Raw genomic sequence first — 16927 nt, 5'->3', positions numbered from 1 at the left:
TAAAAAATGTGGCAGCCATTTAGCACACAGCATTTGGATAATCTATTTTTTAGTTGAAGGATGGAGGTTGAGGGATGATTTAGTTCTTCTTCCTTTATGGGATGTGGGCATCGCCAACTAGGCCAGCATTTATTGCCCATCCCTAATTGCCTTTGAGAAGGTGGTGGTGAGAAGCCTTCTTAGAATCCTACAGTGCAGAAGGAGGCCATTCGGCCCATCAAGTCTGCACCAACCGGACCCTATCCCCATAACCACATGCATAACCCTAGCTAGTCCCGCTGACACTAAGGGGCAATTTAGCATGGCCAATCCTCCTAACCTGCACATCTTTGGACTGTGGGAGGAAACTGGAGCACCCGGAGAAAACCCATGCAGACACGGGGAGAACGTGCAAACTCCACACAGACAGTGACTCAAACTGCGAATTTAACCCAGGTCCCTGGGACTGTGAGGCAACAGTGCTAACCACTCTGCTACCTTGCTGCCCCGTGAACCACTGCAATGCATCCGGTGTGATGCATCCACAGTGCTGTTAGGACGGTGACACAGTGGTTAGCACTGCAGCCTCACTGTGCCAGGGACTCTGGTTCAATTGTAGGCTTGGGTCATTGCCCGTGTGGAATCTGCACATTCTCCCCGTGTCTATGTGGGTTACCTCGGGTGCCCCCGTTTCCTCCTGCAGTCCAAAGATGTGCAGGTTCGGTGGATTAGCCATGGGAAATATGTGGGGTTACAGAGGTAGGGTGGGCAGAAGAGGGGTCTGGGTGAAATACTCTTTCAGAGAGTCGGTGCAGATTCGATAGGCCGAATGGCTCCTTCTGCACTGTAGGGATTCTATGATCCTATGAAGGAAGTTCCAGGATTTTGACTAGACTACAGTGAAGGAACAATGATATATTTCCAAGTCAGAATGGTGAATGGCTTAAAGGGGAACTTCCAGATGGTGGTGTTGCCATGCTGCCCTTGCCCTTCCAAATGTCCGTGGTTATGGGTTTCAAAGATGCTGTCTAAGGACTTTGTGAGTGGTTGCAGTGAATCGTGTAGATGGTGCACACCACTGGCGTGTAGTGGAGGGAGTCAATATTTAAAATGGTAGATTGGTTCGAGCTTATGGGCTGCTTTGTCCTGGATGGTGTTGAGCTTCTTGAGTGTTGTTGGAGCTGCATCTATCCAGGCAAGTGGGGAGTATTCCATCACACTCCTGACTTGTGCCTTGTGGATGATGGGCAGGCTTTGGGGGGGAGGGGGGCCAGGAGGTGAGTTACTCGCCAAAGAATTTCCAGCCACTGACCTGCTTTTGAAGCCTCGGTATTTATATGGCTGTTCCAGTACAGTTTCTGGTAAATAGTAACCCTCAGGGTGATGATGGTGGGGATCTCAACGATGGTAATAACATTGAGTTCCAGGATTTTGACCCAATGACAGGGAACGGCAATATATATGTGTGGGCCATGAACAAAGCCCAGTCCATCACACAAACCAGCCTCCCATCCATTGACTCTGTCTACACTTCTCGCTGCCTCAGAAAAGCAGCCAGCATAATTAAGGATCCTAAGCACCCTGGAAATACTCTCTTCCACGTTCTTCATCAGGAAAAAAGAAACAAAAGTCTGAGGACACATACCAACCGACTCAAGAACAGCTTCTTCCCTGCTGCCATCAGACTTTTGAATGGATCTACCTTATATTAAATTGCTCTTTCTCTACACCCTAGCTATGACTGTAACACTACATTCTGCCCTCTCTCTTTTCCTTCTCTATGAACGGTATGCTTTGTCTGTATAGCGTGCAAGAAACAATTTGTTTCACTATATACTAATACCTGTGACAATAATAAATTAAATCAAAATCAAATTAAAAGTGTCTGACTCCACTATCACTGCAGGCAGTCCATTCCACACCCCTTTACGCAGAGAGTGGTTGGGGTGTGGAATGGACTGCCTGCAGTGATAGTGGAGTCAGACACTTTAGGAACATTTAAGCGGTTATTGGATAGGCACATGGAGCACACCAGGATGATAGGGAGTGGGATAGCTTGATCTTGGTTTCAGATAAAGCTCGGCACAACATCGTGGGCCGAAGGGCCTGTTCTGTGCTGTACTGTTCTATGTTCTATGTTTTATGTAAATATGTTTACGGTTTCAAAAACAGAAAAATACTGGAAAATCTCAGCAGGTCTGACAGCATCTGTGGAGAGAGAATAGACCTAACGTTTCAAGCCTGGATGGCCCTTTGTCAGAGCTCTGACAAAGGGTCATCTAGAATCGAAACGTTGGCTCTATTCTCTCTCCACAGATGCTGTCAGACCTGCTGAGATTTTCCAGCATTTTTCTGTTTTTGTTTCAGATTCCAGCATCTGCAGTATTTTGCGTTTATCTCTATGTTTCTCTATGAACAGTATGCTTTGGTATGTTTAGTCTGTATAACGTGCAAGGAACAATACTTTTCACTGTAGACTAATGCATGTGGCAACAATAAATCAAATCAAATCAAATCAAATGTTGATGGTTTAGCTTGTAATTGAATGCACCACTTGTTCTTAGTTACCTTTCACTAAGGAGAATCCAAGCCATAGGGCAGTGTATCAACCTGGTTAAAGACTACACTCCGAAAGGAACTCTTTGTCCATGGAACACTTTGGTTTGTGCTGAGGATGTTACAGGTGGTGAATAAATAACAATTCCTTCTTGACTTACCTGTCCGCAGACACCCTGGATGTTTCTTTATCAGAGCTTGCTGAACTCAAGGAACTTGAGGAGATCACCGACAGTGGCCGAAAAGATCGGATCATTGAGCGAGGACGACTTCCCCCGCCTCCTCCTCCTCCTCCTCCTCGTCTCTCTTCCAGAAATGACTGGAAAGGAATACCACATCCAAGAGTGTTTATTTCATCAGATCAAAGAACAGTACAGCACAGGAAACAGGCCCTTCGGCCCTCCAAAGATCGTGCAGGATCTCCGTCTCAAGCTGCCTTGATGATTCACCCACAGTTCTTTGATGAAAACAAAGACTAGAGGGGTCCAAATTGAAGTAAGTCTGACCCCAAAAACCCATGCTCATGATTAAATTGAGAATCTCAATCAAAGAAGAAGTCCCACAACGCCAGGTTAAAGTCCAACAGGTTTATTTGGTATCACGAGCTTTCGGAGCACTGCTCCTTCATCAGGTCACTCACGTCAGAAAGGAGCAGTGCTCCAAAAGCTCGTGATTCCAAATAAACCTGTTGGACTTTAACCTGGTATTGTGAGACTTCTTACTGTGCCCATCCCAGTCCAACACCGGCATTTCCACATCATCTCAATCAGATAAGCCACAAGCAAGTGAAACTGGCATCAATATACAAGTTCTACATGCACTGGAGAAAAGTGCAACAATAATCATCATAAATTCACAGTGCAGAGAAGGCCATTCAGCCCATCGACGACAATCCCATGCAGGCCATATCCCCATAACCCCACGTATTTATCCTGCTAGCCCACCTGACAGTAAGGGGCAATTTAGCATGGCTAATCAACCTAACCTGCACATCTTTGGACTGTGGGAGAAAACTGGAGCATCCAGAGGAAACCCACGCAGACACGAGGAGAATGTGTAAACTCCACACAGACAGTCACCCAACGCCAGAAGGGTCCCTGGCGCTGTGAGGCAGCAGTGCTAACCACTGTGCCACATATTTACCTTGCTAATCCCCTGACACTAGAGTCAATTTAGCATGGCCAATCAACCGAACCCGCACGTCTTTGGACTATGGGAGGAAACTGGAGCATCCGGAGAAAATCCACGCGGACACGGGGAGAATGCGCAGACTCCACGCAGACAATGACCTGAAGCTGTTGAAAGCAGAAACACATTCTCATCACTTCCTGAACAACTGCTAAACATCAGTGTGAACTTTAACCTTTGAATCTCGGATTCCCTACAGTGCAGAAGGAGGCCATTCAGCCCATCGAGTCTGCACCGACCACAATCCCACCCAGGCCCTATCCCCGAAATCGCACATATTTACCCTGCTAATCCCTCTAACATACACATCCTGAGACACTAAGGGGCAGTTTGGCATGGTGAATCCACCTAACCTGCACATCTTTGGACTGTGGGAGGAAACCGGAGCACCCGAAGGAAAGCCACACAGACACAGGGAGAATATGCAAACTCCACACAGACATACACTGAAGCCTGGAATTGAACCCAGTTCCCTGGAGCTGCGAGACAGCAGTGCTAACCACTGTGCGACCGTGCCGCCCATTGTATCAGTTTGGACTTGTGACCCAACCCCATACCCCCACCTCCCGACATCCCTAGCTCCCTTATCACTGTCTGAGTGGCTCCTGTAACATACACTCACCAAGTCTCGGATTCCATACTGATTCTCCACCTTTGTCTTCAGCTGGGCAAAACACTCCTCCATTCGATCATGGAAAGGTTTGAGAGCTTCCGTGACCTTCTTCCCATGAACCTTAATCCCCTCCTCCAGCAATGGGATCTTTGAAGGAGAGAACGAAAGAAGAGTCACAATTTTTGATTGGCATCCAACTTGCTGGTTATTTCACACGGTTGGAAATGTTGAAAAACAGAGAAGTTGTGTTCGAGTTTCCTAGAATCTTGGCAGGACCTTAGAACATAGAACATAGAACAGTACAGCACAGAACAGGCCCTTCGGCCCACGATGTTGTGCCGAGCTTTGTGTGAAACCCAGATCAAGCTATTTCCTCCCTATCATCCCGAAGTACTCCATGTGCCTATCCAATAGCTTCTTAAATGTTCCTAAAGTTTCTGACTCCACTATCCCTGAGGCAGTCCATTCCACACCCCAACCACTCTCTGCGTAAAGAACCTACCTCGGACATCCTTCCTATATCTCCCACCATGAACGCTATAGTTATGCCCCCTAGTTACCGCTCCATTCACCCGAGGAAATAGTCTTTGAACGTTCATTCTATCTATCCCCCTCATCATCTTATAAACCTCTGTCAAGTCTCCTCTCAACCTCCTCTGCTCCAAAGAGAAAAGCCCAAGTTCCCTCAACCTTTCCTCAAAAGACCTACCGTCCAAACCAGGCAACATCCTGGTAAATCTCCTTTGCACTCTTTCCAGTGTCTCCACATCCTTCTTGTATTGAGGTGACCAGAATTGCACACAATATTCCAAATGTTGTATAGAAGGGGAAGCAAAACAAAGGCAATGGCCTAGTGGTATTATTGCTAGACTATTAATCTAGAAACTCAGCTAACTTTCTGGGGACCTGGGTTCAAATCCCACCACAGCATATGGTGGAATTTGAATTCAAGTTTTAAAAATCTGGAATTAAGAATCTACTGGTGACCGTTGAATCATTGTCGGAAGCACCCCTCTGGTTCAATAATGTCCTTTAGGGAAGGAAATCTGCTGTCCTGAACTAGGATGGGATTCAGAGGAAATTGTTTTTAAGATTATGCCAGAATTGTCAAAGTTAATTGAAGTAAATTGAACATGGTGCTGTTACCCTCAATTCTGAAACTCTGTTGTATTAAACCCCTTGGTGACCTTGACCTTCTCCCTATCCTTGAATCTTCTTCCAGTCTCGCTCTAAGATGCTCCTTCATTCTGCTCTCTTATACATGCCCGATTTTAGTCACTCCCCTATTGGCCTCTTGCATTTGGTTGCCTGGATCCAAAGCTTTGGAATTCTTTCCCTAAATCCCATTTGGAACTCTCTCCCACAAAAGGCAGTGGAAGCAGAATCTTTGAACATTTTTAAGGCAGAGCCAGATAGATTCTTGACTAACAAGGGGGTGAAAGGTTATCTGAGTAGTAGGGGCTGTGGAGTTGATGTTAAAATAGATCGGCCATGAACTTATTGAATGGTGGAGCAGGTTCAAGGGGCTTAATGGCCTAATCCTACTCCTAATTCCTCTGTTTCACCTGGAACCATAGAACCATAGCAGCATTACAGTATAGAAGGATGCCATTCAGCCCATCTTGTCCATGCCAGCCCGCGGACAGCCAGGTGCCATTTTTAATGCCACCTTCCTGCACCCGGCCCATAACCTTGTATCCTTACCTTGTAGTTGACAGCACTAAAGGTGCAGATCCAGGTACTTTTTAAAAGAATTTAGGATTTCTGCCTCCACCACCAACTCGGGCAGTGAATTCTGGACACCCATCACTCTTTGCGTAAAAAGTTCTTCCTCATGCCCTCTCCACACCTACTGCCAGTTCTCTTGAATCTATGTCCCCTGGTTCTAGAATTCTCCTTGGAGATTCTAGAATTCTCCACCAAAGAGAAGCAATTTTATCCTGTCCATTCTATCTCTTCCCCTCATAATTTTCTATAACTCTATCAAGTCACCCCTCAGCTTGCTTTGTTCCAAAGAAAATAACCCCAACCTATCCAATCTCTCCTCATAGCTACACTTCTCTCACTCCTTGAAGCAAAGCTTTTGGTCATCCTTACTAATATCTCATCTTGTGACTCAAAGAACAAAAAAAAACAGCACAGGAAGAGGCCCTTCGGCCCACCAAGCCTGTGCCGACACAGATGCCTCTCTAATCTAATATTGTCTTGCCTCTATGTGGTCCATATCCCTCTATTCCCTGCCTATTCATGTATCTATCTAGATGTCTCTTGAACGTTGTTATAGAAACTGCTTCCACCACCTCCTCTGGCAGTGCGTTCCAGGCATTCACCACCCTCTGTGTGAAAACTTGCCCCTTACATCTCTTTAAAACTTTCCCCCTCTCACTCTCAACCTATACCCCCGAGTAATTGACCCTTCGACCCTGGGAAAAAGACTCTGACTATCCACTCTATCCAAGCCTGTCATAATCCTGTAAACCTCTGTCAGGTCCCCCCTCATCCTCCGATGCTCCAATGAAAACAATCCAAGTTTGTTCAACCTTTCTTCATAGTCCATATCCTCCAAACTAGGCAACATCCTGGTAAATCTCTTCTGCATCCTTTCCAATAAATGATATCCTTCCATGTGGCGACCAGAATTGTACACAATATTCCAAATGCGGCCTAACCAAAGTCTTATACAGCAACAACATGATTTTCCAATTCCTATACTCAATGCCCCAACCGATGAAGATCAGAATGCCCTATGCCTTCTTAACCAGATTGTTTTCCTGAGTTGCTGTCTTCAGGAAACTGTGGATTTGTACACCTAGATCCCTCTGTATGCTAATATTTCTAAGTGCTCTACCATTTACTGTATACTTTCCTTCTGCAGTAGACCTTCCAAATTGCATCACCTCACATTTGTCCGGGTTAAATTCCATCTGTCATCTTTTGGCCCAGGTCGTCAGCTGATCTATATCCTGCTGTATCCTCTGACAATCCTCCTCACTATCCCCTACTCCCTCAATTTTTGTATCATCTGCAAACTTACTAATCAGACCACCTACATTTTCCTCCAAATCATTTATATATATTACAAACAACAGAGGCCCCAGCACTGATTCTTGTGGGACACCGCTTGTCACAGACCTCCAGTTAGAAAAATACCTTTCCACTGCTACTCTCTGCTTTCTATGCCCAAGCCAGTTTTGTATCCACCTTACCAGCTCACCTTGGATCACATATGATTTCACCTTCTGTATCAGCCTGCCATGAGGAACCTTATTAAAGGCTGTACAAAGGTCCATGTATACAACATCCACTGCCCTGCCCTGGTCAATTATTCTTGTCACTAAATATTGGCTCATTGTTAGATATCATTTGGTGACATTCACGTGATATGTTTTAGTGAGCTTGTGCTATATTAAATCTGCTATGTACATTTTTGTTGATTTTGATTTGATTTCATTTACAATTGTCACATTAATATGACAATAATGTGACATTAATGTGACATTAATATTGTTACAGTGGAAAGTATTGTTTCTTGCCCAAAATATAGACAAAGCATACCATACATTGAGAAGGAAACGAGAGGGTGCAGAATGCAGTGTTACAGTCATTGCGAAGGTGTAGAAAAAGATCAACTTAATATGAGGTCGGTCCATTCAAAAGTCTGATGGCAGCAGGGAAGAAGCTTTTCTTGAGTCGGTTGGTATGTGACCTCAGGCTTTTGTATCTTTTTCCTGACAGAAGAAGTGGAAGAGAGAATGTCCGGGGTGAATAGCATCTTTGATTATGCAGACTGCTTTTCCGAGGTAGCAGGAAGTGTAGACGGAGTCAATGGCTGTGATGTGTGATGGAGTGGGTTTCATTCATGACCCTTCGTAGTTTTTTACGGTCTTAGGAGCCATACCAAGCTGTGATACAATCGGAAAGAATGCTTTCTATGGTTCAGTAGAGGTGTTGGTGGGCTTTCTTAACTATAGTTTATCGGCATGGAGGGACCAGGGCAGGTTGTTGGTGATCTGGACACCTTGAAACCTGAAACTCTCGACCCTTTCTACTTTGTCCCCGTTGATGTAGACAGGGGCATGTCCTCCACTAAACTTCCTGAAGTCGGCGATTACCTCCTTTGTTGTGTGACATTGAGGGAGAGATTATTGTCGTCACACAGTTCACCAGATTCTCTATCTCTTTCCTGTACTCAGTCTCGTCATTGTTTGATAGCTGACCCACTACGGTGGTGTCATCAGCAAACTTGAAGATCGATGTTGGTGGCATTTGCTGCCCATTTGCCAGTGTGGGTTACTGAACGGAGAGCTGATGGGCGAACAGGATTTGCTGCAAGTTAGAAAATGGGCAGCAGAGTTTTGGGTGAGCTTGTGTTTACGAAGTAGGAGGATATTAAGAGTGCCTTGGAATAGTCAAAGCTGTAAAGCAAGATAGCGAAGGCACAGATGCAGGTTTCAGCAGCAAATGAGCGAAGGCAGGAACAAAGGTGGATAACGTTACTGTCTGACTCAAGGCAAGGGTGCCAACCCCAAGCCAAACTGGAAATTGAGCTAAGATCAGTAATAGGTAATGACCATACCACCTTGGGCACTGAGGGAAATCTCTTTGACACATTTATTATGGAGCTAACGTCCCTTCATTTACAGCTAAACACTCTCATTGCCGTTAGAAGTCACTGCGCTTACCTGCCACGCAATGAGATCCTTTAGTTTTATGGTCTTGTCCATGTCCTCTGGATGTTCACTCATGTATGTTTCAGTGAAGAATGCCTAAAGGGTGGAAGGAGAAGTTCAAAAATATCAACTGGAAAATGTATTCATCTCCCCTAGCTGACAGCAATACCTAACCAACATTTTACTCCCAACGGGCAGCACAGTGGCACTGTAGCTAGCACTGTTGCCTCACAACACCAAGGACCCAGGTTCAATTCCAGCCTTGGCTGACTGTCTGTGTGGAGTCTGCCCATTAACTATGAGGAAAGGTTGGATAAACTCGGTTTGTTCTCACTGGAACGACGGAGGTTGAGAGGTGACCTGATAGAGGTTTACAAGATTATGAGTGCATGGACAGAGTGGATAGTCAGATGCTCTTTCCTAGGGTAGAAAAGTCAAGTACTAGGAGACATAGGGTTAAGATGCGTGGGGAAAAGTTTAGAGGAGATGTGCGAGGCAAGTTTTTTAAACAGAAGGTAGTGAATGTCTGGAACACTCTGCCCGGGGAGGTGGTGGGAGCAGGTACGATAGCGGCAGTTAAGGGGCAATTAGCTGAATACATGAATAGGATGGGAATGGAAGGATGTGGACTCCGTAAGTGCGTAATGTTTTAGTTTAGGCAGACATTATGATTGGCACAGGTTTGGAGGACCAAAGGGCCTGTTCCTGTGTTGTACTTTTCGTTGCTTTTTGTTCTTTGTTCTCCCTGTGTCTGCATGGATTTCCTCCGGGTGCTCTGGTTTCCTCCCACAGTCCAAAGCCGGTTAGGTGGATTGGCCATGCTAAAATTGCCTCCCAATGTCCCAAGACGTGAAGGGATTAGCAGGGTAAATACTTGGGGTTACGGTAATAGGGTGGAGGGGAGAGTCTGGGTAAGATGCGCTGTTGGAGAGTCGGTGCAGACGCAATGGGCCAAATGGCCTCCTTCTGCACCGTAGGAATTCTATGATTCTATGGACAGTCAGAATAGCCCAGGCCTCAACATCTTTAAATTGCTTGGCGGCGTGACCTTTACTTCCACTGCCCTGCAACACACCCCACTCTTAGGATGAACTCCATCACAATATGGTAGGATCCAACAAATCTCTGCAAAAAATAGGTGATACAGAACTCGCAATGGGTTTTAAAACTCCTCATTATTTCGTCTATGTTATTTTTCCCCTTCCTTTCTCTCCCACAATGCAACCCACTGGGCAATGGTAGCTGCTCAGTCCACGAAATACCAGCAGAAGGCTATTCAACCCATCATGATTTTACTGGATCTTTGAAAGAGCTTTCCATTTTGCCCTGTTACTCCCTGTTCTTTCCTTGTAGCTTTGCAAATTCTTCCTGTTTCAGTCTATATCCAATCCCCTTTGGAAATTTGCTGTTGATTCTGCTGCAATCATCCTTTCAGGGAGTGTGTTCCAGAACTTAACAACTCATAGACACATAGAAACTAGAAGCAGGAGTAGGCCATTCAGCCCTTCGAGCCTGCTCCGCCATTCATTATGATCATCGAATTCAATATCCTGATCCCCCTTCCTCCCATATCCTTTGATCCCTTTAGCCCCAAAAGCGATAACTAAATTCTTTTTGAAATCATGCGATCTGGCCTCAACTACTTTCTGTGGTAGTGAATTCCACAGATTCACCACTCTCTGGGTGAAGAAATTTCTCCTCACCTTAGTTCTAAAATGTTTATCCCTTATCCTCAAACTATGACCCCCAGTTCTGGACTCCCTCACCATCGGGAACATTCTTTCTGAATCTACCCTGTCTAACCCTGTTAGGATTTCATAAGTTTCCATAAGATCCCCCCTTGCTCCTCTAAACTCCAATGAATATAATCCTAACCGCCTTAGTCTCTCCTCATATGACAGACCTACTATTCCAGGAATCAGCCTGGAAAACCTTCGCTGTACTCCCTCGATAGCAAGGAGATCCAGCCTCAGATAAGCACACCAAAACTGCATTCAATACTCCAGGTGTAGTTTTACTAATGCCCTATACAATTGCAGTAAAGTATCCCTATTCCTATACTCAAATCCTCCTGCAATGGAAGCCAACATACCATTTGCCTTCTTTACTGCCTGCGGTACCTGTGTGCTTACTTTCACTGACTGATGCACGCGGACACCAGGGTCGTGCTCGTTGTGAGAAAAAGGTTCTCCGCACCTTCCCTCTGGTTCTTAGGACAATTATTTTAAATCTGTCTTCTTTGTTGACCAACCGTCCTGCCAGTGCAAACCCCTTATTTATTGTACCAACATCCCCTCCACCACCACTTCCAATTTTGAACACCTCCGTTAACTCTCTCCTTAACCTTTTCTGCTCTGAGGAGAATGTCCCAGCATCTCTAGTTCAAAGACATAAAATGATGGAAACATTCAAGAGGCATGAAGGCAGCATCTGTGGAGAGAGCAACAGCTCAAATTTCAGAGTAAAGACCTTTCACCAGGACTCCAGTCTCTCCCGCTACCTGGCCCCCGCAATGGGAAGCCATTCTGTTCAAGGGCAATTAGCGATGGGAAACAAATGGTGGACTGGCCAGTGATCTCATCAAAAAATGTTTGAAAAGTTATCGACAAACTCACCGTTTCGTACTTGGCAAATCCGCCCATGACTGCAGGGTCGACGGTTCCGTTGAGAAGCATGGAGAGGGGGTTGATGGAAAGGTTGGGGTCACTATGGTGCTGGTTGATCATGGTGAGTATCTTATCATTGCTGGCTTGCATTGTTTCAATGGCGTTCTCCAATGGGCTGATGTAAGTCTGGAATACAAAAACCACCACATTGCCAATACTCTACACTCAAGAATACAAGCCTTGCCCTTGTAATATTAACCCTTTAAAATCCGGTATATATCCCGGTTCAACAGCTGTGAGAATAGAATCCTGGGTACAGCTGGCTGAATAGAATCAGAACAGCACAAAAGAAGCCATTCAGCCCATCGGGTCCATGCTTGCTCTCTGCAGAGCAATCCAATCCCATCTCTTTAATGTCATTGATGAAAAGATGACAATGATTTTGTTGCATTTTACCATGCACACATTGGCTGCCATTCCAGGTGGAATGGTGGCACAGTGGTCAGCACTGCTGCCTCATAGCACCAGGGACCTCGGTTTGATTCCCGGCTTGGGTGACTGTGTGGAGTTTACATATTCTCCCTCTGTCTGTATGGGTTTCTTCCGGGTACCCCAGTTTTCTCCCACAGTCCAAAGATGTGCAGGTTAGGTTGATTGGCCATACTAAATAGCCCCTTAGTGTCAGGGCATTAGCAGGGTAAAGACTCAATGGGCTTCCTTCTGCACTGTAGGGATTCTATGATTCCATGTTTATAACAGGGAGTACACTTCAAATACAAACTAATTCACTGTGAAGCATTTTGCTTTGTTAAAAGGGGCAGCTTGGTGGCACAGTATTGTCTCACAGTATCAGGGACCCAGGTTCAATTCCGGCCTTGGGTGCCTGTTTTTGTGGAGTTTGTACGTTCTCCCCGTGTATGCGTGTGCTTCCTCCAGGTGCTCTGGTTTCCTCCAACAATCCAAAGATGTACAGGCTAGGCGGATTGACCATGCAAAATTGTCCCTTAGTGTCCCAAGATGTGTAGGTTAGGGGAATTAGCCATGCTAAATGCGTGGGGTTACGGGGACAAGGCTATGTCAGGGGTTGGTTCTGGATAAGATGCTCTGCCAGGGAGTCGTTGCAAACTTGATGGGCTGAATGGCCTTCTTCTGTGTGGTCCATAAAAGCTGATGTGAGAATTCTAGTTATTTTGCCTGCATCAGGTCCCATTCACCCATCACCTCTGAGATTATTGATATGCGTTGTCTCCTGTTCACTGAATGTCTCCATTTTAAAATTGTCATCCTTGTTCTCCCCCCCGCTATCTCTGTCATCTCCGTCAGCCCTGCAAATCCTCCTAAATCTCTGCACTCCTCCACTTCTAGCATCTCATGCATCCCTGATTTTACTCAATGAATCAGTGGAGGCTTTGCCTCTAGCTGCCTGGACACTATACTCTAGAATTCCCCCTCTCTACCCCCCTGCTACTCAATGATCTCTCCTCACCCCCTATAGAATATTCAGCTAAACCCACCTCTTTAACCAAGCTTTGGTCACCTGATCTATATCCCTACCAATTTTGAAATTACATTTGTGTCCACATGTTGCTCAATGTGTTCAAAAATGATCAACAGTCGTTGGATATCAAATGCTCTAATTTGGAATGATAATTTTCATGTAGTCAGCAGCAGTTTGCCATCTTTGATATCAACTGTCATTAAAAGCATCAAAGGTGCTTAAAGGCATCACAATTAAGTGTTCGGAGGCAGCAAGTGCACTCAAAATCATCAAATGGCTGCCATAAGACAGAGGACCAGAATTAGGCCACTCGGCCCATCAAGTCTGCTCCACCATTCAATCATGGCTGATGTTTTCCTCATCCCCATTCTTCTCCCATGCCGGGTGGAACAGGGAGCAGGGATGTGTTGTTACAATTATACAGGGCCTTGGTGAGGCCACACCTAGAATATTGTGTGCAGCTCTGGTCTCCTTTTCTGAGGAAGGATGTTCTTGCTCTCGAGGGAGTGCAGCGAAGGTTTACCAGGCTGATTCCGGGGATGGCGGGACTGATGTATGAGGAGAGATTGACTAGGTTAGGATTGTTTTTGCTGGAGTTCAGAAGAATGAGGGGGGTTCTCATAGAGACTTATAAAATTCTAACAGGTCCAGACAGGGGTAGATGCAGGGAGGATGTTCCTGATGGTGTCGGAGTCCAGAACAGTCTGGAGATTCGGGGTGGACCATTTAGGACGGAGATGAGGAGACATTTCTTCACCCAATGAGTGGTGAGCCTGTGGAATTCATTACCACAGAAAGTAGTTGATGCCAAAACATTGAAAGTATTCAAGAGGCGGCTGGACATAGCACTTGGGGCAAATGGGGTCAAAGATTAAGGGGAGAAAGCAGGATTAGGCTATTGAGTTGGACAATCAGCCATGATCGTGAGGAATGGCGGAGCAGGCTCGAAGGGCTGAATGGACTCCTCCTGCTCCTATCTTCTATGTTTCTAAATAAATGCATTGGCATCAAAAGTGATCAGTGACCTCCACTGAAGAACATAAGGAAATTAATGACTTAAATATCTGAATTTACTAATTTTTTTCATTTAGTCCAAAAACATCTTTCCACTATATGAACTTGAGGAACATCATAGGTTCCAAAAAACCTTGTGTGGTTCAGTGTCAAATTCTGTTTGTTAATGCTCCTGTGAAGCAGTTTGGGGTGCTTTACTGCACTAAAGGCACGATGTGAAGGCCAAGTTTTGTTTTTTGTAGCTGTTTCCATGTACTCACCAGTGACGTTTGCACAACTTCGAACCAGCGGAGAATGCCAGGCATCTTGTAAGCTGTAGTGAATGTTGTCCTTTCAATCCACATTGACTGTTGGCAAGAGAAGAGTAATAGTGCATGATTAAATCACTCTTGATCTTTTAATCTCTTTGGGACTTCAGCCATGATTGTCTCAAAGATCTTGCCAAGTACCTCAGTGGGGGGGAGCTTTCGTTCCATGGATAGATTGGAGAAGCTGGGTGTTTTTCCTTCATTCATTATCCAGGCCCTTGAAAAGCAGGGGATATCTCCCCAGTGTCCTGACCAATATTTCATAGAATCATGGAATCCCTACAGTGCAGAAGGAGGCCATTTGGCCCATCGAGCCTGCACCAACAACAATCCCACCCAGACCCCTTCCCCATAACTCCATGTATTTAGCCTACCCAGCCCCCTGACATTAAGGGGCAATTTAGCACGGCCAATTCACCTAACCCACACATCTTTGGACTGTGGGAGGAAACCAGAGCACCTGGAGGAAATCCACGCGGACACGGGGAGAACGTGCAAACTCCACACAAACAGACACCCAGTCTGAAAGACATGCTGGTTAGGTGCATTGACCCGAACAGGCGCCAGAGTGTGGTGACTAGGGAAATTTCACAGTAACTTCATTGCATTGTTAACGTAAGCCTTACTTGTGACTAATAAATAAACTTTAACTTTAAACCCGAAGTCGGAATCGAACCTGGGTCCCTGGCGTTGTGAGGCAACAGCGCTAACCGCTGTGCCACCATGCCACCCTTGGTTAAGCTAAAGGAAGAGTAAAGGGGTATTGTATTATAATCCATTTTTCATGTCTAATAAATGTTTTTTTTTCTTGTTGTTCAAGGTCCTGTGACTCTCTGTTCCTCCACAACTGATTAAAAGCAAATTAAAGTTATGGTTTTTTGAGACAGGGTTCCATTCTGGGACCTTTCCATCCTGTTCTAACATCAACTGAGATTGTAACATTGGCACTTGCTTGGCACAAACTTTACTTAGTGAACCAAATGGATTTTTACCACAATCTGGTTGTTTCATGGTCACTGTAACTAACTGGCTTTTTATTCAAAATTGACTAATGAGTTAAATTGAAATTCCCCTGGCTGGAGTGAAACTCATGCTCCCGGAACATTAGCCCAATAACGTTGCCAGTATGTGCCTGTCCTCCAGTTCTCCGAGAAGGGAATGCCGAGGGGAAATTTGATAGAAGTGATTAAAATAATGAGGGGTCTGGACACAGAATTATTGAACCATAGAATCCCTATAGTGCGGAAGACCATAAGACATAGGAGCAGAATTAGGCCACCTGGCCCATCGAGTCTGCTCCGCCATTCAACCATGGCTGATATTTTTCTCATTCCCATTCTCCTGCCTTTTCCCCATAACCCCTGACCCTCTTATTAATCAGAAGGCCATCAACTCTGCACTGACTCTCTGAATTATAAAATCACAGAATCAGAGAATCCCGACAGTGCAGAAAGAGGCCATTTGGCCCATCAAGCCTGCACCGGGAACAATCTCACTCAGGCCCTATCCCCGTAACCCCACGTACTTAACCTTCTAATTTCCCAATGAAGGGACACTTCAGCATGACCTACACAGACTGTAGGAGGAAACCGGAGCACCCGGAGGAAACCCACGCAGACACGGGGAGAATGTGCAAACTCCACACAGACAGTGACCCGAGGTCGGGATTGAATCTGGGTCCCTGGCGCTGTGAGGCAGCAGTGCCAATCACTGTGCCACCGTGCTGCACGACAGAGCACCTTCTCCAGACCCACACCCCCTGCCCTATCCCTGCACATTTACAATGTCCAATCCACCTAACACACACATCTTTGGACTATGGGAGGAAAGCGGAGCACCCGGAGGAAACCCACGCAGACGCGGGGAGAATGTGCAAACTCCACACAGGCAGTGACCCGAGGCCGGATCAAATCCGTGCAGTCAATTTGTGCACAGCAAGCTCCCAAAACAGTAATTTGTATTTCTAGTGATGTTAATCAACAGATAATTATTGGCTAGGACACTGGGCAGAATTCCCCTATTCTTCTTTGAAATAGTGCCACGTGGCACAGTGGTTAGCACTGCTGCCTCACAGCGCCAGGGACCCGAGTTCAATTCCGGCCAAGGGTCGCTGTCTGTGTGGAGTTTGCTTGTTCTTCCCTTGTCTGTGTGGGTTTCCTCCGGGTGCTCCAGCTTCCTCACACAGTCCAAAGATGTGCGGGTTAGGTCATGCTAAATTGCCCCTTAGTGTCAGGGGGGTCAGCTAGGGTAAATGCAGGGGGTTATGGGGATAGGGCCTGGGTGGGCAAATGATCAGTGCAGACATGATGGGCTGAATGGCCTCTTTCTGCACTGTAGGGATTCTATGGACATCCACTTGCTGGATCTTCAGTTCATGAAGGCATCTCTGACAAAACAGAACTCCGCTGGAAGTGTATTATTAAGTACTTAAGCTCCTGGAGTGTGATTTAAAAACTGAAAACAGGGGAATCACGTCCACTTTCCTGCTCTGACTA

At 45.8% G+C, this 16927-nt stretch overlaps 1 protein-coding gene across 1 annotated transcript in view; it reads right to left on the bottom strand.

Moving 5' to 3' along the window:
- LOC144500809 (dedicator of cytokinesis protein 2-like) overlaps positions 1-16927 on the bottom strand; it is a 1379043-nt gene that overhangs the window by 11131 nt on the left and 1350985 nt on the right. The window contains exons 44-48 of the mRNA XM_078224279.1: positions 14385-14471; positions 11622-11798; positions 9019-9102; positions 4346-4483; positions 2697-2854 (exon numbers count right to left, since the gene is read on the bottom strand). Of these exons, the coding sequence (XP_078080405.1) occupies positions 2697-2854; positions 4346-4483; positions 9019-9102; positions 11622-11798; positions 14385-14471 (644 nt within the window). The remainder of the gene's footprint in view (positions 1-2696; positions 2855-4345; positions 4484-9018; positions 9103-11621; positions 11799-14384; positions 14472-16927) is intronic.

This window comes from Mustelus asterias, chromosome 1, assembly GCF_964213995.1.
Source record: "Mustelus asterias chromosome 1, sMusAst1.hap1.1, whole genome shotgun sequence".
NCBI lineage: Eukaryota > Metazoa > Chordata > Chondrichthyes > Carcharhiniformes > Triakidae > Mustelus > Mustelus asterias.
The sequence above is the reverse complement of the archived record's forward strand: the minus strand, read 5'-3'. Positions and strand labels throughout refer to the sequence as shown.